Source organism: Apostichopus japonicus, chromosome 13 (assembly GCF_037975245.1).
Source record: "Apostichopus japonicus isolate 1M-3 chromosome 13, ASM3797524v1, whole genome shotgun sequence".
NCBI classification, from domain to species: domain Eukaryota; kingdom Metazoa; phylum Echinodermata; class Holothuroidea; order Aspidochirotida; family Stichopodidae; genus Apostichopus; species Apostichopus japonicus.
Genome location: NC_092573.1, coordinates 25228981 through 25250567, shown reverse-complemented (window position 1 = coordinate 25250567; position 21587 = coordinate 25228981). Strand labels below are relative to the sequence as shown.

The window sequence follows — 21587 nt, the reverse complement described above, 5'->3', positions numbered from 1 at the left end:
AACACTGTTTTGGCACGTCTCCAAATGCCTAAAATTATTCAAATTTTATTTTAGTTTGCATTGAAGAGTTAGCTTAAACACACTAAATTTATATGCTCAAAACTATGAGACATTGAATTTGCAATATTTTCCTTCTTGAACTGTCTGTTGCGCCTGCCACATCACAACACAACAACACCGCCTTTTTCTGCCACTAAATCTCTCATCTAAATTTAAAATCGCTTGGATAGCTTATTATACCTGCTCCAACCAGCAAGTTTTGGTTCAATTTTCCCACACATATCTGGAGATTATCAACATATGCTAGATATTTTCAATATGGAAAAAAAAAAGGAAAAAGCATATGTATGCATGAAATCAAATTGAAGGTCAAATGCCTATTGGTTGACTGTACTATCAAGTTGTCTGGCGTCTGTTTTCTTCAAAGCATTTCAAAGGGTGGTTTGAGGGAGAGGCAGGGGATTGTTTGGGTAGGGGAAGTAGATGTAGAACTGCTTTCTGGGGGGGGGGAGGGGGAGGTTTAAGTTTGTTAGGGGTCCCTCTAGTGTTCCTCTGCAATGACACTTTATACTTTTAAGTTACATATCCAGACAAATAAAATTTGCTTTCGTCATGGAGTGGTTAAACGTTTTTGAAAACCTAGTATAATATCACAAGAGCTTAAGATTGTGTTCTATTCCTCCTCACTGCATTGCAGGTATTCATCGATGGTGAGTGGGGGACTGTCTGTGATGACAGCTGGGATATAAACGATGTTCAAGTTGTCTGTAGACAGCTGGGTTTTGGCCATGCCCTAAATGCCGTTGGCTACTCTGGATTTGGACCAGGATCAGGTAAGCTTTTAAATTTATGACAGACATGCTTGCATGCCTCCATCCCACCCATTGGGTCTAGGATGGGGACCTCAGGATTGGGGGGACCTCAGATGGGGACCTCCATAAGTACAGCAGGATAGGCAAGCATGCGTGCTCTCTCGGCCCGCATCGCTTGTACTGCTCCTGTGGAAAAAAATGACAAGTGAGTGAGCCAAAAATATTAAAGTGTTTCATCTGTGGAAGAGATTTTCGAAATTTATAACAGTCGCATAATTAAGAGTCGAGACATCTCAATATATCCTTCATTGGTCGGTTCATGGGCTCATAAATGTATTAACTCCGATTTGGACTCTACTCCTGTTTGCTCCTAGGTTCGATTTTAATGGACAGAATAGACTGTACCGGTGAAGAAGCCGAGCTCTTACATTGCGCTCAAGCCACATTTGGTGATAATCATTGCTTCCATCTCGAAGATGCTGGTGCCATTTGTGCAGGAACTTCATTGATCGGTAAGAGACTTCTTCTTTGTGTCCACATGCTATCGTTTTGTAAAGCTGCCCTTAATTGAGTCAGATACTTATTGCATGGAATCATATTGAAATGCAAAGGGAGGGAAAAAAAGGGGAAAAAAACCTGTTGGCTGCAAAAGTTAGAGTTTCTACCGTTTCTCTTGTACTGTCCGATGCCGTCTGCCTTTCATGTCCATTTTTTACAAGATAATTCATGCATCCTTATATTAATATGTGTTATATAAATACATAATTTAATCAATGGTGTTAAAAGTCTTACTAATCTTATTCAATGTGTAAATGATGCCAAATATATTAGGCATCTGTTAGTTATCTTTTGCATACTCTATATCTGCCAGCTGCTTCCCCCCCCCCCCATCTCTTTTTGCCCTTGCTTGTTCTGGCTTTTTATCTGCTCCTATATATACTCTCTGTATTGCAGCAACTTCATCGGGTAGTTATCACATGTCCACTGTTTCAAACTCAGGTAAGTTTTCTGCAGCATCCAGCTCTCTTAGCTATGTATATTTTTCAATCGTTTGTAAAATTCCTACATGATGACTAAACATTTACCCCCCTTCTTACCCCCTTCCCACATCCCCTGCCTCCTTACACACCAAAGAACAAAACAATTTTTCTTTATTAAACAACAAGATAAGATATCTGCAAAAAATTTGAAAGGAGAAAAACGTTTTATCACTTTGCCGGGAGAAATGTGCTTCTTTCTAGGAAATCTAAACTTGTATGCATGATATATTGCATATATTCAGAGAGCTCAATTATTGTAGGCATGCCTAAATTAACATTATACTGTTACTCACTCTATTCCTTAAAGGGGTATTCTGGTGGCAAAAAATGTAGCATGCTTTATACTCTAAAGACAAAAGTGTTTCGACTACTGTTAGTTAAGAACCCTTTATCAATATACTGTCCCCAACTCTAGATCTGGTGTATTGAACGTAACCTATTTTTTACCGACCGTCCCTAACTACAGGAAATGGATCACAGACGTCTGTCTGTGATGGCAACGTGGCAGACATTCGTTCCTTTCCTATTATAATCTCCTTGTTGATTTATCCTGGTAGTTTGATGATACACTTGGAATGCCTGCTTCACTGTAAACATTCTCTGTACATAGAATATTGTAAAAATGCAACACTTTTTTTGTTTTGTGAACATAAATTATTATTTTTACTTCTGATTGAAATATTTGTAATGAGAAGACAAAAGCATGTACAGTTTCAATTGTCGTAATGACATAGTACACTCTACAGTTGCCAAATGCATTCACTATATATGGTAAGCAAATTTGATAAAGTTGATACTTTCACCATACAAAATGCAGTATGGCTTTTATTTTTAAATTGTAAAATAAACTAGAAGTGAAGGAAATTCCAACATCAGGTTATCCCTTGAATTTTGCCCTGTAGGTTAATTTTGAGCTTAATGCACATGATAAGGGACGGGACATTTCTATAACTAGGTACATACTATATAGGGTCATTTCTATAACTAGGTTCATACTATAGGGTCATTATTATAACTAGGTACATACTATAGGGTCATTTCTATAACTAGGTACATATACTATATGGTCATTTCTATAACTAGGTACATACTGTAGGGTCATTTCTATAACTAGGTTCATACTATAGGGTCATTATTATAACTAGGTACATACTATAGGGTCATTTCTATAACTAGGTACATATACTATATGGTCATTTCTATAACTAGGTACATACTGTAGGGTCATTTCTATAACTAAGGTCATACTATAGGGTCCTTGATGGGGACTTGAGTGTCCCTCCTGATCCTTTATTCTACTAAACTAAACATCAAAAATTGAGAGGCCAGGAGAAAGCTCTCCACACATACAGCAGAAACCTAATTTATATCTATTGTGACCATTGCATATGTGTTAGTGATTACTAGCAGGAAGTCAGTATCATCACACACACGCAGGAAGTTGTCTGTCTGTACAATATTTCATAAAAACAAATATTATGCTGGTACTACATTTTAATTAGAGCAGATATTGTCAGTACATGCCAGATAGATGTCTTGCAATTACATGTTTATATTGAAAAGAGCTTTATCGTTAGCTCCACTGGCACAGTAAAGATGAGACTGGTTTATATATATTGAACATTTAATTACTGTTGTTCAACAAAGTATGTCATTATTTATGAAATTTTGCTGTGTCACCGCCACTACAGCATATTGTTAATTGATTTTCAATCATGTTGAGCAGATATTATGCTGCAAGGATTTTAGGGTGATCTTGCCCTTTCCTCCTCCCCCCCCCACTCATTCACTTTCCCCTTCCTCCCTCCCTCCTATGCCATAGACATTATCATTGTGATCATTACGGCGTCATATCTCTGTAGTAAATCTCAGTCATATTGCTGCACCTTCAATTTGGAAATATACATAAACACCTTAACGACCTTTGTTCTGTATATCTTTGCATGCACTTCACTGCTCATTCAGTTTGAGGCATTGGCTGAAAATTAAGTCCTGCATAATAATATTCAAGCACAATGGTTTGCCATTAGTGGGACTATACAGATTACCATAGTCTGATGCAATTTAATGTTAAGCAATGGTTCAAACTCAACTAGGACGGTAGAGATACTAGCTTTATCCTGGCACATTGCATACCACAGGCTAGCTGTTAGTATGCATAATGCCAAGTTTTTTCTTTCAGTTACATACAATAGTGTTAATTCTATTGAAAACTACAATAGTAGGTATGTACACACCTAGAGTCCCAGAAAACCAAACCAACTGTTTGCATTCAGCTCATTCATTGATGGAACAAAAAGAAATCCTTTGCCCCATTCCCCCTCATTTTTTTCCTCGTCTGTGGCTTTTCGCATGTTCGTATCAACGATTGAACAACAATTTTCTGTGCATTTGCTCTATTTATTTCTAGGTGCTTCGGGAGAATGCACTGAGGACTGTGGAACGGGTTATTACTTGGAAGGCCAGGAATGCAAGACTTGTGACGCCAACTGCCTTGAATGTGAAGGCAGAAGCAGTCAATGCACTATGTGCAAACCAGGTCGCTTCTTACAGGTAGGGCGTTTGCTTGTCCTGTTTTATCGAGCCTCGCTCGACTGGTTTCTCTGTCTATAGTAAAAAAGTGCATCGTAACCCTGATCTCATTCATTCAGGCTGTTATTGTTTGGTTTCCATTCAGTTTTAGCCAGGAATCTTCCCCTTTGTTGTTTGTTATTAGTAATATTTGATCCTCTACGTTAATTAGTCTATTGTGTTCTCTGATAATTCGTACCAGTGTGCGTGTGTACCTATAATGATACTCTTGGAAGGTATCCAATCTTTCCCTTAAAATTACTCCCACTTCTCTTTTTCATTCAAATACACAAATTACATTTGCATTCATAAGCTACTGAGGTCTACCTTTCTTGACAACTTTAGCCATTGTGTACTGCAAACTCAATCATAGACGGAAATAGAGATCGCTAAATTCTGAAGAGTGAATTAATCGGGTCAAGCTTTGATGGATGTATTAATTTAGGTATGCAGATCCACTTGAGGAATTGTAAGAACCCTGCTGTGTTTTGGAGAGGTCACGGGGACACATATCGGGTCACTGTAGGTCTAAGTATGGCAATCTTGTAAAACACACTGAAATCTTGTCAAACATAATAACTGCGCACATAATCTTTGGGTCCACCTCAGTGAGTACAAGGATCCTCTATATTTCTGTGTCGGTCAATGGTCATTAGACTGAAAACCTTGTAATCATACTAACCATAGGGAAGAAAAGGTTGAACGTCTCCAAACTGGATATTTGTAGATCCATATTGTTGCAAGAATATTAGCTGATCCACTAGATGGCTACAATGGTTAAAACTTGAGAATCTTCTGTGCCGAGGTACAGAACTTATTTTCCCCTATACAATCTGGTAGGCATCACCTTTAGCCTATTGGGTATCTGGTTAAGTCTGTTAATGTGGCAAGTAAAATGACTAAGAGGGGCTTCTCTGTGCCTCTCTTTACTTGAAATGTCAGTGAATGTGAGGTGGCAGGGATCGGGATCGTCTGTTTTTAGTTGTCATATGTATACACAGCTTTTTAGCTGCCAAAAAACAAGATGAATACTATATATCCCAAGTTTCTCTTCAAATGATCTGTTTGGATGCTCTTTCAGGGGTCATCTTGCATCTTGGCTTGTGAGGATGGTCGCTTTGGTAACACAAACAGCAACCGGTGTGAACCATGTGATGCGGACAAATGTGAACTGTGTCAGAACGGAGACAGGAATGACATATGTTCACAGTGTGCTTTTAGTCGTTACCTCTTGGTAAGAAAAGTAATTTTACCTGTGAAGTTTAAATAAGTTTGTGTTTGGCATCATTACTTCTTGTCAACCTGCCAGTCCTCTGTTTAATTTCATTTTGCAAAGCTTAAACAGCTGACAGGTAAGTTTCAAATTAAGTTTGAGAACTTATTGCGGAAGGGGAGGGGTCTAGGGGGAGGGAATGGGGTGTTGTAAAACATGAATGAAGCACAAAGTCAAAGAGTAAGTGAGAAGCCCATGTGTTAATGTCATTATGGACAATGGATTGAGGTTATGATGTTGCAAACATTAAGGATCTGCCTTATTGGCTCCAATTATAGCACGCTATAGCTAGGCAAGTTTGTAATTACATAATGGACCTGCCATGGTCGTTTAACGACCTCAGGCTCAACAATTAGCCTGCATAGCTTCTTAACACCATTAGACTCTTTGTGTAAGCACTGTGAGGAAATATGTTCATGTCTACAGTGTACATAGTTAATCATACAGCATTCACACAAAGACCCTCATAGAAGAAAAAATATGTGGCAGGCGTTGCAGACTAATTGGTAAAAAGAGGTCGTTTTACGACCAAGGCAAGTCGATTACGTAATCTCAAGAAACTTTTCCATGATAGCGTAGTGCTGTAGTTGGGACCTATATAGCAGACCTTTAAAGTGAAATTAAGTAGCTGTATCTAGGATAAGCTTGAAATAGAGTTCAAAGAAGCTGTGGTTATATATATTCCATTTGACAATGTATATCTCATATTGAAGAAGCTTGTTTCATGTTTTTTTAGTAGTTGTGGACTCTTCAGTGGTTTTTCGATGGGATTGTTAACTATTGATATTGTATTTTCTAGGGAGATTCCTGCGTGGTGAGCTGCCCACCTGGTTACTTCATATCTGCTGATAAATGCGTGACAAAGTGTGAATTTGGACATTATGGCAAGAACGGTCAGTGTCTACCGTGCAGCTCATGCCGTACGTGTGAAGCGGGAAGCAACGAACAGGTCGTATGTACCAGCTGTCCGCTTGGAAAGGTTTGTGACTTTCTTGGCAGTTATTCAAATAAGATGGTTGTTTGGACCAGACAAATTAGCCTCAAATGTTCCCCCCATTTTATGGGAGGAAATCAGTAGGGATTCAAAATTTGAAGATTGATGACAAGGGTTATGACTGAAAGCAGTCCCTTTAATAAGGGTTAGCCTTTGATAATGATGTGTAGTATTTAATGTCATAGGATGAACGTTCATTAGACTTTCATTAGAAACCTTGGTATCGATCAGTAGACTTAATCGTTGTAAGAGTATATCCTTTTTCCTTGCGAGGGTGTGGACAATTTTGTGCATTCGATATCACGACCATGAATATGGTGGAACATATCTGTACGTGTACATGTACAGGAGTAGCTGAAACTGAGGGTCTCTTTTATTGCATTTTGACAGGTGTTGGATATGGGTCAGTGTGTACCACAATGTTCATCAAACAAGAAAGCTGTGCCTATGGATATAACAGGGGAGTTGATGGCACCAGATGTTACCACCAGACTTGTCGGAGGAAGGAACCACTTGGAGGGCAGACTTGAGGTAAGTTTTCTCTATAGTGCTCCTCACTCTCGCTTGACAACTGAGACCACGTTTACGATTTTGTGAATCATTTTGCAGACAACAACTTCAATTGAGAATAGCATTTGACAGAGCAATTGTTCAAATAAGGAATCTTGGTGTGTGTATAGTAAAATTCCAATTCTTTAGTATTTTTGGGCCTTTCAGTTATAAATTCTAAGTGGTTAGCTTGTCTTTGCACTTGTTTTCAATTTGGCACATTTGCTTAGTATCTGTTTTTGTTGTTTTTGAACTACCAGAATATATCAACCAGACTTAATATTTGCTGTTTCTTTTGGTAAAGGTGTTTCACAGGAATGAATGGGGAACAGTTTGCCATGACCATTGGAGGCCTTCTGCTAGCCAAATTGCATGCAAGGAGATGGGATTCCGTGAGTATTCATTGTCTTTTTTTTTTAGCCTCTGAAGAAGATCCTGCTAGGATCGAAACGTCAGGCTAACTTACTTTTACAAAGTATTCATTGTCATCTAAGCCTCTTTCATCCCGACATAACACCCCATCACTCCTGAACCACACCTTCATTGATTGCAATTACAGAAACATATATGCTCATTGTTCTAATTTTTCCTTCATAATTACATTTACCTTCAGAAAACTTTGAGCTTCTGCTTGTGGTGGGTCGAGAATCTGGCATCGAAGTGGCCAATAGCACACAGATGATCTGGCTAGATAATGTGCTATGTCCCAATTCTTCTAAATCTATCGCTGAATGCTCTCACTTGGAGTGGGGAAATTCCAACTGTGACCACCAAAAAGATGTTGCTTTAAAATGTACAGGTATGTCAACATAGGTCAGCACTGTCTTACAATCGTGACCTCAGTGAAAGTTATGATCAATTTACAAGTGAAAAAAAAAATCAAAAAATCAAAAAGGATCATATGTTCATCTCACAAGACCTTTGGTAGACTTGTCAAATACCAGTTTTAATTTTCATCTTAATCTTTGGATGCCCTCGTTTTCATAATTTTTTTTTCTTATTTCTATCTTCTTCGTATTACCTCACAGGTCCAGGGTACAGAAAATGTGTAAACGAGTGTCCCGATGGGTATTTCAGGGACGGTAATCAATGCGTCCTGTGCAACGCTAACTGCGAGAGCTGCGGCAAGGAAAATGGCCAATACGTATGTCATAGTTGCAGACAGGACTTTCGCCTTCTAAACCAACAATGCGTGCTGCAATGCTCAGAGTCTTACTTGGATAAAGGAGACGGCCACTGCTTAGAATGTGCAGCAGGCTGTGCGACCTGCGACGGTACGGTGGATTACTGCACCAGCTGCAGAGAAGGACTTTTCCTGAAAGGTGATTTATCTCACTTTTATGTATTTTTTTATTTAATTTTTGCTCTGCATTTTTTTCTTAACTTTAATATTTGTTTTGAACCATTTTCATTGATTTCTGTTGGGTTTCTGTATTTTCGATTAATTTGTTAATATTATCTGTTTTACATCAAAGATGGTCAATGTGTTGCTGACTGTGGAGACCAAAAGAAGCTGCAGCTGACTAGTAGAGTCCGTTTACAGGAGGGTACATCTCTCTCCGGTCGTGTGGAGGTCAAGAACAACGAAGAATGGGGCACCGTCTGTGATGACAACTGGTCCTTGGAGGAGGCTGAGGTTGTTTGCAGGGAACTTGGTCTTGGACATGCTGTAGAAGCCCACCCAGAGGCACAGTAAGCTTTAACATTAATAATAATTAATAATTCTCAGTTCTTATATAGCACAACTTACAATAAAGTCTCGCCGCGCTGTACTTAACCCTGGTCATTGGTAACTTGCCACACCTACACACCAAAGTGTGCACAATTCAATCAATCTCTCCTGGGGCACCATAGTGCACCTCAGCCAAGTGTCCCCTGTGGGACTTCCCATAGGGTGCAACCACAAACCGGCGCACCCAATTATATTTAAAAGTCAACCTCGCAAGTCCCCATTTATACACCTGGGTGAAGAGAGGCAATGGAGATAAAGTGCCTTGCCCAAGGACACAACGCAATGATCTGGCCAGGGCTCGAACCTGTAATCCTTAGATCACAAGTCCACTGCCTTAACCTCCTGACCAAAACGCCCTTGTATTAACTGACGTAGAACCATATCCAATTAAAACAGATCGAGGAGAGTGTCATCTCTTCAACAATACGGTTTAGTAATTTGGAAATTTTAGAAGATAGAAAAGAAAAAAAAGAAAAGAAAAAAGGTTGTGAAAAGTTTGCAGAATATATCTAATGTTAGCATAATCAATGCACTTAATATGCATATTTATTGTGGAAGATATTAAAAATTCTGATGTGTAGCTAAACTACATTATTTTGATCTCCAACACCCATCATCATCCACACCCCCCTTCCCTCCCCATTCTGCCTCCCCATGGCAGTTTATATTAGATAACAACAAATGTTGACACATTCGCAACTCATTCTATAGAATAGGTCAATCCTAGTTGCCTCGTTTCGTGTTGTCAGTCCATTCATATTTTAGAGAGACAAACATTGTTTTTTCCCCCATTGATTTTATCCAGCTTTGGAGAAGGTACAGGACCTATCCTACTTGATAATTTGCAGTGCAACGGGGACGAAGATACAATCTTCGACTGTGGTCATTCTGGAATCGGAAACCACGATTGCTCTAATGCTGAGGATGCTGGTAAGTAGCAACCCCCAATGAATCTTTGCTCAGGTCTGTAGTTTAGTGGCTAGCTCATCTAGTATATCTTGTCACATACTCAAATATTACAGATTAATCATAGAGATGATATTTCATCTGTAAAAGACATTGAAGTCTACTTCTCCATATCTTGACAGGGGTAACATGCAGCGGACCTCTCAACTTCAACAAATGTATACCAGTCGAGCAATGCCGAGACGGCTTTTTTGTTGACGGCGATAACTGTAGCAAGTGTTCTCCTTCATGCAAACTGTGTATGGAACATGCCGACAACTGCATAGCATGTGAAGTTGGCCTTTACCGGTCTCAGGGCAAATGCGTCCGTATGTGTGATAAGGGTTACTATGGGAACGATGACAACGAATGCACACCATGCAGGTAAGTCCTCCTTTGTTTTTCAATTGTCTGCTTGAATCGAGATGTATTTCCTGAACCTTCTTGTAGAGTACTACGTTGTTCAAATTTTTTTCAATTTCAAATTTATTTCTCATATGTTTGTACATGATTAATACAAAACTAACATTACAGTAGGATGGTTAAACATATGAAGGAAACTAGAAAAACAGCAAGGCTATTATCTCAGGTAGTGACCAAGTTGCATAATAGTGAACCAGTTTACTTGCGGTTGGTCGTTGTCCAAAGTGTATTTTAACCTGCTAAACTAATTTACATGTTGTTGGAATGCTTCCCTGGCCCCATCGATGATTTTGAAGTAAGATACCAGTTAAGGTCAATCTACCTTGTTTTATTTGCCTGCAAGGGATCATGTAGGAACAGACACTACTACTTGATACCCATACTTGGTATAGCTTGTTCCATATCTTTCTGTTTGTGAGTTATTTTCAATACTGGACTTTGAATGTTTTTTTTTTCCGTTCACCCGCTTTTAGTCCACAGTGTCAGGATTGTGAAGAAAGTGCCGTCCAATGCACTCGTTGTCCTGGTGACAGCTATCTGAATGTTGATACACAAACTTGTCAGGACAGTTGCAATTACTTTGTGAGCAGAGTCACGGCCAATGTGAGATTGGTGGGTGGTGGTGGTCCACTTGAAGGGCGTGTAGAGGTGAGCATATTTTTGAAGAAGCCAATTTTGAATTAAATCACTGTCACTGATACGCTCTCTGTCCATTTCGTCGAAGGTGATCACATCATCTACATTAACCCTTTAATATAATTTTGCTTACATCAGTGTGCTCAAAGCTTTTGTTAATGCTTGCCAATTAACACTTATATGTTGATCAAGATTGGTGAAGTATACTGGCCATTGCTTGTTGTTAAATCTTTTTCAGTCAAAAGCCCATTGCTCTCTGAAGAATAATGTTGTGTTAAACTGTTGTTTTTCTTTTTTAATCTGGTATGTTGAAGGGAGGGGGTGGGTTTTCTTGTTCATTTTACTCTGAACTTGTTAGGAATTATTTCTCTTATACTGTTGTGTGGTTGCAGGTATTCCATAGCGATCAATGGGGCACCATCTGTGATGATGGCTGGGATCTAGAGGATGCCACCGTCTTCTGTAAAATGCTCGGTTTGGGAACTGCAACACAGGCTATGAAACGAGGAGCCTTTGGCTACGGAGACGGAGAAATTTGGCTGGATGAACTAAGCTGCGACGGTACAGAGAGGGATTGGAAAGATTGCAGCATGGAAATCAGGGAGATTGGCGCTCATGATTGCGAACACCACGAAGATGCTGGTGTGGTCTGCAGTGGCCCAGACACTGCCCGGCAGTGTGTTCAGCAGTGTCCAGAAGGGTAAGAACCCGCAAAACTTAAAATCCATCCCCAGACTTTTGTTAAAGTCAAGTTTCAGCGAAGAATTTGGTCTGTCTAAAGTGAACTTGTGGCCTTGTCCAAAAAACAAATCTATCAAATATAAGCACAGGTGCTTTACCAGTTGTGTCGTTGACTGCATTTGTTTGGGATTATTTATTTACTATTATTTCGTGTGAGCGCCTTGCTGCCTGCCATTTCACTGTGTCGAAGAGTTTTTAAAACAAATTTGTGTTTTATATTCTCTCCTTTTTAAATCTCTTTCTAGTTACTATGACGATAGCAGTCAAGTCTGCCAACAGTGCTCCCAACAGTGCAAAGCCTGCACAGAGAATTCTGAACAGTGTACTTCTTGTCCCGAAGGGCTTTACCTGAAGGACAATGCGTGCTCGGAAACTTGCGGCTCCGGTTATTATGGACACTTCGAAGGTGAATGCAGAACCTGCCATGAGTCTTGCGAAGAGTGCTTCGACGGTGCTGAAAACAACAAGTGTAAATCTTGCAAAGAGGGCTATTTCCTTCAGGGTAAGTTTGCTCTTGGTAACATCAAAAGTACTCTACTATTGTGGTTCAATCTGCATCTGATATTCTAGGCTTTCTGGTAAGAATGTTGGATGATTGGAGAGAATATTTATATTTGGCAAAGATTGTTTCAACATGATGATCTTGGATTGTTCCTCACCTTGTAGATTCCACCTGTGTCTCTACCTGCCCGGAAGATCTGAAATCGGTACCAGACCTTATACAGGAGTTTGGCATCTCTGCAGACCAAGTCCGACTGATAGGTGGCAACAATGACCTCGAGGGTATCGTTCAAGTCAAAATCGATGGCCAATGGGGTGGAATATGTGGTACCAACTGGGACAGGATGGATGCAACAGTGAGTATTTGCCGTCCAATCTTCTCTGAATTTAAAGGGAATAGCCATGCTATGTCTTTAACCTTTTGCTTTGGAATAGAATTGTATTGCTAAGTGGTATTATTCTTGTATTATTGTTTATTTCTTCCTTTTCATCTCACAGGTCGTTTGCCGTGAACTCGGATTTGGTGCCGCAGAGAGTATCGTTAAGGCCTCACAGTTCAACATTCCTGCCGATTACCCTACCCACTTGGATAGGGTACAGTGTAAAGGATTCGAGTACTACCTCTCCCAGTGTAACCATGAGAGTTACGACAACCTCTTAGCAGTGGAACGTTGCGACCCCAACCATTTTGTCGATGCAGGTAAGATTGCCTACACCCTTCCATTAGAAATGACAAGAACATGGTAGTCACCACCATGGGAATAATAATGTTAGAAGTGAGTTTGAGTGTAGCTTTTCAAGTACACCTTTTGTGCTCAATGCAATGGACTTTATTTATTGAGCGGTGTCAATCAGAATCTATTAGTGTACACACAGCATATCAATAGAAGTACTCCAGGTCATGATATACCATTGGGAGGGGGGGGTCTCTATAGAGCGGTCATGTGACTAGGTGGCATGCACATTATATTCCACCAGTCCCACCAGTCTTGTGTTCCAGTAGGAGTCATGCAAGGAATGACATGTTTTGTTTGGTCTGCAAGTGAGAAACGAATGGATGTGACTCTTTTCTTTGCAGTAACCATTTTTTTTTTATGGTCCGCACAAGTTTAAAGGTACAAACTTTTATGATCCTTTTACAGCTATCCGCTGCTCAGAATCACAATTCAGCATCAGCCATTACACTGACCAAAGAATATGCCGTAAGGTGAATAACGAGTCCTGTGGCATTAACACGTGTTACCCACATGTCCCCTGCATCAACATCGGTGACAGTAACTCCATTTGCATGGAATGTCCTGATGGCACGTTTGGAGATGGCATTTCATGTCTAGGTAAGTGGAATACATGATGTAACCTTCACATGGATTATGAATTATGTATGTCCCTAGGACACTCTACTAATAGTGGATGTAATCTCTTCTAAACCCCAAAAAGAGATGTGTTTGATGTAATCACTAGAACACCCAATAGAGATGTGTTTGATGTAATCACTAGAACACCCAATAGAGATGTGTTTGATGTAATCACTAGAACACCCAGTAGAGATGTGTTTGATGTAATCACTAGAACACCCAATAGAGATGTGTTTGATGTAATCACTAGAACACCCAATAGAGATGTGTTTGATGTAATCACTAGAACACCCAATAGAGATGTGTTTGATGTAATCACTAGAACACCCAATAGAGATGTGTTTGATGTAATCACTAGAACACCCAATAGAGATGTGTTTGATGTAATCACTAGAACACCCAATAGAGATGTGTTTGATGTAATCACTAAAACACCCAATAGAGATGTGTTTGATGTAATCGCTAGAACACCCAATAGAGAAACATTAAAGATGTTATCCCAGGGAACACTGAAGCCACGTTTGCTGCAGCTTTAGTACAGTGATAATTATATCTTGCTTTCCTCGTTTCAATTGTAGTCGCAGCAACGGTCCTGCCAGAGTTCAAGATTAAGGGCCAGAATAAAACTGTGACAGCTGGCTCTCCGATTAATTTAGCTTGTGTAGGGGAAGGGTCACCTGCACCAGAGGTGACCGAGAGCAGCTGGAGCAAGAACGGGTCGCCGTTACCGACGGCGGATTTGGAAAGCGGTAGAATGAGGGTACTCACCCACGGATCACTCTTCATCAGTCAGGCCCGGCTAGAAGACAGAGGGCAGTATACTTGTACTCTCAAAAACTCCGTAGGATTGAAGAGCCAGCTCAGCAGTGTCACAGTAGAAGGTATTAAAACTATCAACCTCTTACCGTATTCTGTTCGGCTTAGTTTTTGTCGGTTGCGTTTTGAAATAGTGAAAGTGCTTCGTTTTCTCCTTCCCCCCGGAGCCCAACTTCAAAACACCAGTTATTGTGTAGATGTGTCATAACAGGAATATTAGAGCAGACGTAGAGGGCAGCGTTTTTAATATTTCAATCCTATGCATTGGCAACCCTTCCTCCATTCATTTTCAGTCGATAATATTCCATCGCCATCATTTGTTTTTTTTTTGTATTGCAGAATTGCCCTCTATTGTCACGGTTGAACCTGCCACTGGTCAAATCAGAGAAAGCGTCACCTTGAAATGTTTACCAAGAGGTTTCCCCGTTCCGACGATAATCTGGAAGAGGGGCGAGGAAACACTGGACGTCTATGGAGAGAAGTACTCGACTCAGAATTCAGGCCGTCTGCTGACGATATCTAACATCAGTCTGTCAGACGAGGGCACTTACACATGTATCTGCAGGAATAAGCTTGGGCAATACACAGCCGACATACCAGTAACCGTGTTAGGTAAAGCAAGCATCTCTTCTTACATTCTAGGCCTTTTTTTAAGTGGTATTCAAATATGAAGATAAGTGAGGCTACATCTTAAAGAATCATTTTGTGATTGAAAGAGACATTTCTACTCTGAATAACATTTCAATTTTTAACTAAACCCCACCCCAAGGCAACACTTTCTTTCAATATTTGTCCATAGAGCCTCCAAGTTTCCTAATTCAACCAATGGAACAGGAAGTGCATGAAGGCGACCTGGTTCGGCTGCAATGTGAAGCCAAAGGAAAACCCACGCCAGAAGTGGTATGGAAGAAGGATGGTTCAACGATATCCTATGCTGACTCAAGGTAAATGAGCCTGTTACCCCCTTCAGTTGGAGTCTGATGTCACTCACTCACTCGGCAGAAACTTTAAACCAAGAGAGAGCTTAGAGTGATGATGATGATACATCGATTGATTTAAAGAGAAAAATAGGAAAAAGCAAAATAAGGAATATATATTTTTAGTTAATGATGGTTTTGTTCATTATTTGTCTCACAAAGGTTCTTCTAATTTATGTTTTATTCTTTGTCATGATAAAAGTATTCGTAACAACTTTCCATCTTCGCCACTCATCAGATACTTCCTGGATGGTACTGCACTGACACTTATATCCGTGGAATTGCAAGATATGGGCAAATTCTCTTGCGTTGCGATCAATGACGTTCAAGTGATGGAATCATCCGCTAATCTTTTAGTCATTGGTAAATTTTGGATTTTTTAAAACTTTTATTATTCATATTTGATTAGAGGTAATTTTCAATTCATGTAGTTGACATAATTTAATTGTACAAATTCAGCAATTGCTTTGTAGATTATTAAGGTTGCTTTTACGTAAACATTGTACGTTATATGAACAGTGTGTGATACAGGTATCAGAAGACCAGATTGTGAAAGATTTCCTCAGCATATATACTAAACCGAAATTCCTTTCTTTTTTATGATCTCTAACTAACCTTTTAGGGCCACCTCATATAAGGACAGCCCCATCGAACAAAACCAAACTGAGCGGGGAAACTGTCGACTTTGAATGTGATGTAATCGGCTCGTCGAACCCAACGGTTTCCTGGAAGAAGGATGGAGTGGAGGTTCAACCAGATGATCGCCACATAATGGAGGATGGAGACTTAAAAATAACATCGTTAAAACCAGAGGATGCTGGCCAATATACATGCATTGCCAAGAATGATCAGGGCTCAAGCCAAGCTAGTGCATCCCTTGATGTTAATGGTAAGAATCAAAACCCTTGGTAGTCCATTGGACTAAGAATGTATGCAAATCGTTAATGACAGTGGGGGAGGGGGGGGGGGTTGGTGGAGAATTTAAAGTCCACCCCACCCCATGGCTACATGCCTGCCGATGGTACAGTGGTGGGAAAGATATTCACGTCCTCACAGTAGCATTAATCACCTCGTCTCTCTTAGTCATAGTTACATATCAATCACTAATAAGGTACAGTGGTGGGAGAGATATTCACGTCCTTGCAGTAGCATCAACCATCTGGTCTCTCTTAGTCATAGTTACATATCAATCACTAATAAGGTACAGTGGTGGGAGAGATATTCACGTCCTTGCAGTAGCATCAACCATCTGGTCTCTCTTAGTCATAGTTACATATCAATCACTAATAAGGTACAGTGGTGGGAGAGATATTCACGTCCTTGCAGTAGCATTAATCACCTCGTCTCTCTTAGTCATAGTTACATATCAATCACTAATAATGTACAGTGGTGGGAGAGATATTCACGTCCTTGCAGTAGCATCAACCATCTGGTCTCTCTTAGTCATAGTTACATATCAATCACTAATAATGTACAGTGGTGGGAGAGATATTCACGTCCTTGCAGTAGCATCAACCATCTGGTCTCTTAGTCATAGTTACATATCAATCACTAATAATGTATTCCTCGTGATTTGTAACCTTACACACTGTTATGTTCTGTTTTTTTTTTACTTCCCCAGACTCAGTCATATTTGGAGTGGAGAAACACATCGGGGGCAGCCTCAAATATATTTTGCCTTTCTTTCCTGTCCTGTTGATCATCGGTGTGGTCGTTTGCCTGGTATGGAGGAGGAAGAGAAACAGCCCAGGGAAAGCCAAATATGACCCCTTTGGTGTCCGAAAAAGTTCCATGGGTACATCGTTCACACCTATTTATAAAGTGAAACCTCCCAATGCCAACTCGGAGGACGGTGGCAAACTAGATTTAAAGAAAGAGCAGGACTCGATGTTAGAGGGCATACTTTCAAATGATGCTGTAGATGATCATGAGAAGTTAGTTGATGATGGGCAGTGATAATGTGTGAGAGAAGTGGTGGTACAAGCCTTTGAGGAGGGGATGATTTAAATAAATAAATCAGGAAATTATGAGAGAATGGTCCCTACAATCAGGTGGTCAACATTTGATGGTAGGAGGACTTTGAAAGTAGTCGGCTGTAAACGGAGACATTGGACATCTGTCGTGGCACATACACCCATTCATTATCTATGCTTCACGTCTAGTCATGTTGAAATGCAGGAGGCCATTTATCTATCTTTCTATTGCAACTTTCTACTAATGGCTTCTCTTTGAAAAGGACATTTTGTTGCCCTATTTGGATTGCAAGATTTAAATATATATATATATATATATATATCTATTTTTATATAGATAGATATATATATAATATAAAAGCAAGAAAAGATTCCAGATAAAATGGGAATTTATGGCACTGGGCATGCTTATTTACGACTGGCAAGTGTACTGAATATTTGTGGGTGTCACTAGGATGGTTAGCCTTGTCACTGTCATGTCATTTCATTGTCCTACTTCAAAGTATTCCGTCCATTCTACAAACAAAATGCTTCCATGCATTACATTATTGGCAATAAGTTTATTATGTTATTAGTGTGACAATGTTAATATTATATAATTAGCAATATTTATGTATTTGGCACAAAATATTCAAAAAGGATGTGTTGTTTGCCAGTACCCTCCCCCACAAAAAATACAAAAATAAAATAAAACAAGGGACTTCCTCTTTTATTTATTTTTATATTTATCCTCATCGGTTGAACTACATCTCTCTCATCCCACTTCAAAATGATATTACAAAGTGATACATCTAGTGTGTGTGAGTGTGTGTGTGTGTGGTTGTTTTATATACTACTATTTAGTCTATAACATGCCCGATTATCCACGTCTTTGCTACCCATATCCGTTGGTTTTTTTTTTCCCGTTTCTGATGGATACAAGCATCCTTTTTTCTGTTTTTCAAAATGCATTCCCTTCGGATATACCCTCAAGTCAGTTTAACGCCTATTGTGATAACGAGGGGCTCTTATATCCGTGAGGTTTGACTTTTTCTATCTTGGATCTCTTTTTGCTATTAGATGTATTTAAATGTTCCTGTCACGTGGACTGTATATCATATATATTTATAAACAGATTCAACAGGGTACAACGTAACCTTGATTCTAGCGCCATGTTCATTGGTTCCAAATTATATATTAAAATGCATGAAAGTACCATTTCTTTATTTTAAAAATGCATTTGGAAAGAGAACATTAAATATGTGAAAATAAAGATCAAAAGGGGAAAAATGAGTACTAGGGCTGATTAGGTCACACTTTCAGCATCCACAGATATATTATTACGTTCGTATTAGCTTGAATCTGAGATGGCGATGTATATTTACTCTCTGAGTTGAGCTGACACATATATTCTAGGAGGTCACGAAGTGCCCTTACTTTGCTTTTTTCTTCTTCTTTTTTTCATTTTTTTTTTCAATTTCCATTCAGGTGCTATTTTATGACACCTGGAGGAGTTTTGTTGAAATCCTGGAGGAATTCCAAATGAATTAAGTTTTAATGAACGTTGTCGGTTGAAAAAATACAAACTGGCAAAATAAGAGTAAGGTGTGAAAGATGTTGAAAAGTATAATTGTTCGTTAGTGTGTTTGTCTGTCTGTGTCTGTTAAAATAATGTCGATTTATTCATTTTGCACCACATGTGAATGTATTCATATTCCAATTCTAAGACTGATGATTTTTTTTTTCAAACTCTTATTTATATGTTCCAGCACGTATACAGATGTCAGCTTTGTTCAATGCACGCAAAGGTGTAGCCACTAAAAATAAATACACAATAACTTGTAAATACTAAATTAGTCTTTGAAACAATGAAAAATCAGTTGATAAAATTGACTTGTAAATATAGATATTGATTCAGAGATTTGAAAAAGCTGTGGACATGTTCTACATGATCATTATTGAATTGTTAAAGGGAAATTATTATTTTGTGGCTGGGATTGATTGAATTGGCTAAAATATGCTGGGAATTTGTTATTGCATCTCTTGGTCAAAAACCCACATCCTCATAGCATTTTGTATGGCGAATGCATACAACGTTTTTGTGTGAATGCATCTCTCCCAACAGCTAAAATGAATGTCAGCACGACAATTCAAAAAGAAAATACATATTTTCCCTTTATTATATGTTACTCAACATCACAGAGGGAAAAAAAAAAATTTACCGAGAACCTGGACCAGCTACACAAACATTCCAAATGTCCAAAGGTTCAAGGATATATATAAAAAAAAAGAAGGATTATATTAGAGGAAACAGAAGCCTTTGAAAAAGAAAAAGAGGAAATTACCTCTGTGACATCACAGACTGCCTTCCTTTAGCTAGCCAATCAACCAGACCCTTGAGTTAGGGACAAGACAATGAGATGGGGTTTTCAACCAAGAGTTTGGAAAAACAATTTTTTTTTTTTTTTTTTCCACATAAGAGTCAAATTTTCTGCGGCCACAAATATTCTGTTTAACATTGTCATAAGGTTTGTTTGTGTTTTCTTATAAGTTAGAAAGTTGCTTTCGGCTATTTGCCGGCTGTGATGTTTATCAATGCAACCCATTCATATGAGTCTGTATTCTAACTGATTGTCACGGAAAGCCAGTAAACTGAACTCGATGAACAAAGCATTTTAATATGGCAGCTCTTGATATATTGAAATATTTAGTTTCTTCTTTTTTCTTCTTCTTTAAATACCCAAATCCTTTCTTGATAGACGGGGGCTGTCAGAGCCTCGGATATATCTCAAACATCATCAATTTATGCGATGACTGATGGAGGACTTCCCAACATATAGTATTTTCCAATCGGGGCATAATTTTGCTGACAGATTTTGGGAAGTTGTTCATCAACAGACACACAACCACACATGTGTGTATATGTGTGTGTGTATAATTATATGTGTATATATATATATGTGTGTGTGTATATATATAGAAATGTCTGTGTCACACAACCTAAAGATGGATGTTTGGGTTTCCTGGTCTTTTAACGTCTATATGTAAAATGAATTTTTTCGTTCTGTTATTAAACCTGCACACGAACATGGTGTGACTTTCAACATCATAAAAAGCTGGACCATCCAAGTTTTAATAGGTTAATGAAAACTCTCAAAGTGTATTTACTTCTCTTCACAACATGCTAAAACTGAAGTATTCAAAATTTATGTGAAAATATTTATGTGAAAATATGTTTTATTATTGCTTGATTATAAGAATCATAACATCAATAATATAAATAGAATCTATATACTTGCAGTGATAGGTGTGTGCATGTCCATCTTACTCATAATGGTACGTCCACCAAAGAAGCTTCAGTAGTACTCATGGAGAGGAAAAACTGAAAACCTTGCCTCCTAAATAGCAACTTCAACGTTTAAAAAATATTGTATCTAACTTATTTTTGTTTACGTTCTTTGTAAATAATGTATAATATTGGTAAAACTGAGAGATTACAATGTAAGCAATGTAAATAATAAATAAAAAGAAGAGTTGATTGAAAGCCCGTTGGTCCTGTTGTAATATTGATTTTGTGTCGTGTTTCATCAGGCTGCATCAGTCCAATCGAATTTCTGCAAAGTGCCCTTCGACGTTGGTGCCCCCCAAATTAAAAGTGCTTCCGCCGCCCTTGCCAACCATTAAACGTGCACCACTCTAATTGTGGTACGTTACCTACATAAGTTAGATACGCCCACTGACTTCTAACCTGTTAGAGGTCAGTGGATACGCCGCGCTAGCCGATGTGAATGGAGGGCGCACATCTCCTTTGCTACACAGAGCATTATCTCTTTTGACGGTTCCGTTGAGCCGTGCGTGCGTGTTCGACTATGTCGCAAGAATCTGAATTTGCTTTCATCGGTTCGCATGATATCATTACCGTAAATCCAGATTTCCCGATGGTGACTCGTGGGTTCCTGGAAACGGTGGGGGAGGGGAGGTGAGGTGAGGGGTTAACACCAACAAAATGAAATAAATCTTCAGAGCTGATATCCTTTATCCTGACCCCGCATTACTTCTTCTTGCCGCCTAAGTTAACTACATAAACCAGTATATCACCAGCTCCAAGACTGGCATGTACAAAGACCGAAGCCCTGTATGAGAAAATGTAACAATACAGCTGAGCAATGTTCAAACTTTATGCGTATGCGTCTTCGAATCATCACAGTTGTTGCGTGTAAATGAACTTTCTTTTCGGGAGAAACTTGAGCGTGCCAAAACATCACGCGCA

The 21587-nt window shown here is 39.1% G+C and overlaps 1 protein-coding gene across 2 annotated transcripts in view; it reads left to right on the top strand.

Moving 5' to 3' along the window:
- Positions 1–20861, top strand: part of LOC139978863 (scavenger receptor cysteine-rich domain-containing protein DMBT1-like) — a 28892-nt gene extending 8031 nt beyond the window's left edge. The window contains exons 7-31 of one of the 2 annotated variants that reach the window (XM_071989395.1): positions 698–833; positions 1187–1324; positions 1767–1811; positions 4263–4405; positions 5505–5657; positions 6496–6675; positions 7081–7221; positions 7544–7631; positions 7853–8038; positions 8268–8561; positions 8715–8931; positions 9777–9901; positions 10060–10300; positions 10813–10987; positions 11368–11675; positions 11962–12218; positions 12383–12573; positions 12716–12917; positions 13360–13551; positions 14151–14453; positions 14728–15000; positions 15188–15332; positions 15604–15728; positions 15988–16254; positions 16987–20861. In XM_071989395.1, coding sequence (XP_071845496.1) covers positions 698–833; positions 1187–1324; positions 1767–1811; positions 4263–4405; positions 5505–5657; positions 6496–6675; positions 7081–7221; positions 7544–7631; positions 7853–8038; positions 8268–8561; positions 8715–8931; positions 9777–9901; positions 10060–10300; positions 10813–10987; positions 11368–11675; positions 11962–12218; positions 12383–12573; positions 12716–12917; positions 13360–13551; positions 14151–14453; positions 14728–15000; positions 15188–15332; positions 15604–15728; positions 15988–16254; positions 16987–17321 — 4860 coding nt within the window. In that variant the 3' untranslated portion in view covers positions 17322–20861. The remainder of the gene's footprint in view (positions 1–697; positions 834–1186; positions 1325–1766; positions 1812–4262; positions 4406–5504; positions 5658–6495; positions 6676–7080; positions 7222–7543; positions 7632–7852; positions 8039–8267; positions 8562–8714; positions 8932–9776; positions 9902–10059; positions 10301–10812; positions 10988–11367; positions 11676–11961; positions 12219–12382; positions 12574–12715; positions 12918–13359; positions 13552–14150; positions 14454–14727; positions 15001–15187; positions 15333–15603; positions 15729–15987; positions 16255–16986) is intronic. The other variant, XM_071989396.1, reaches the window with a different exon arrangement.
- The last annotated feature ends 726 nt before the right edge of the window (positions 20862–21587 follow it).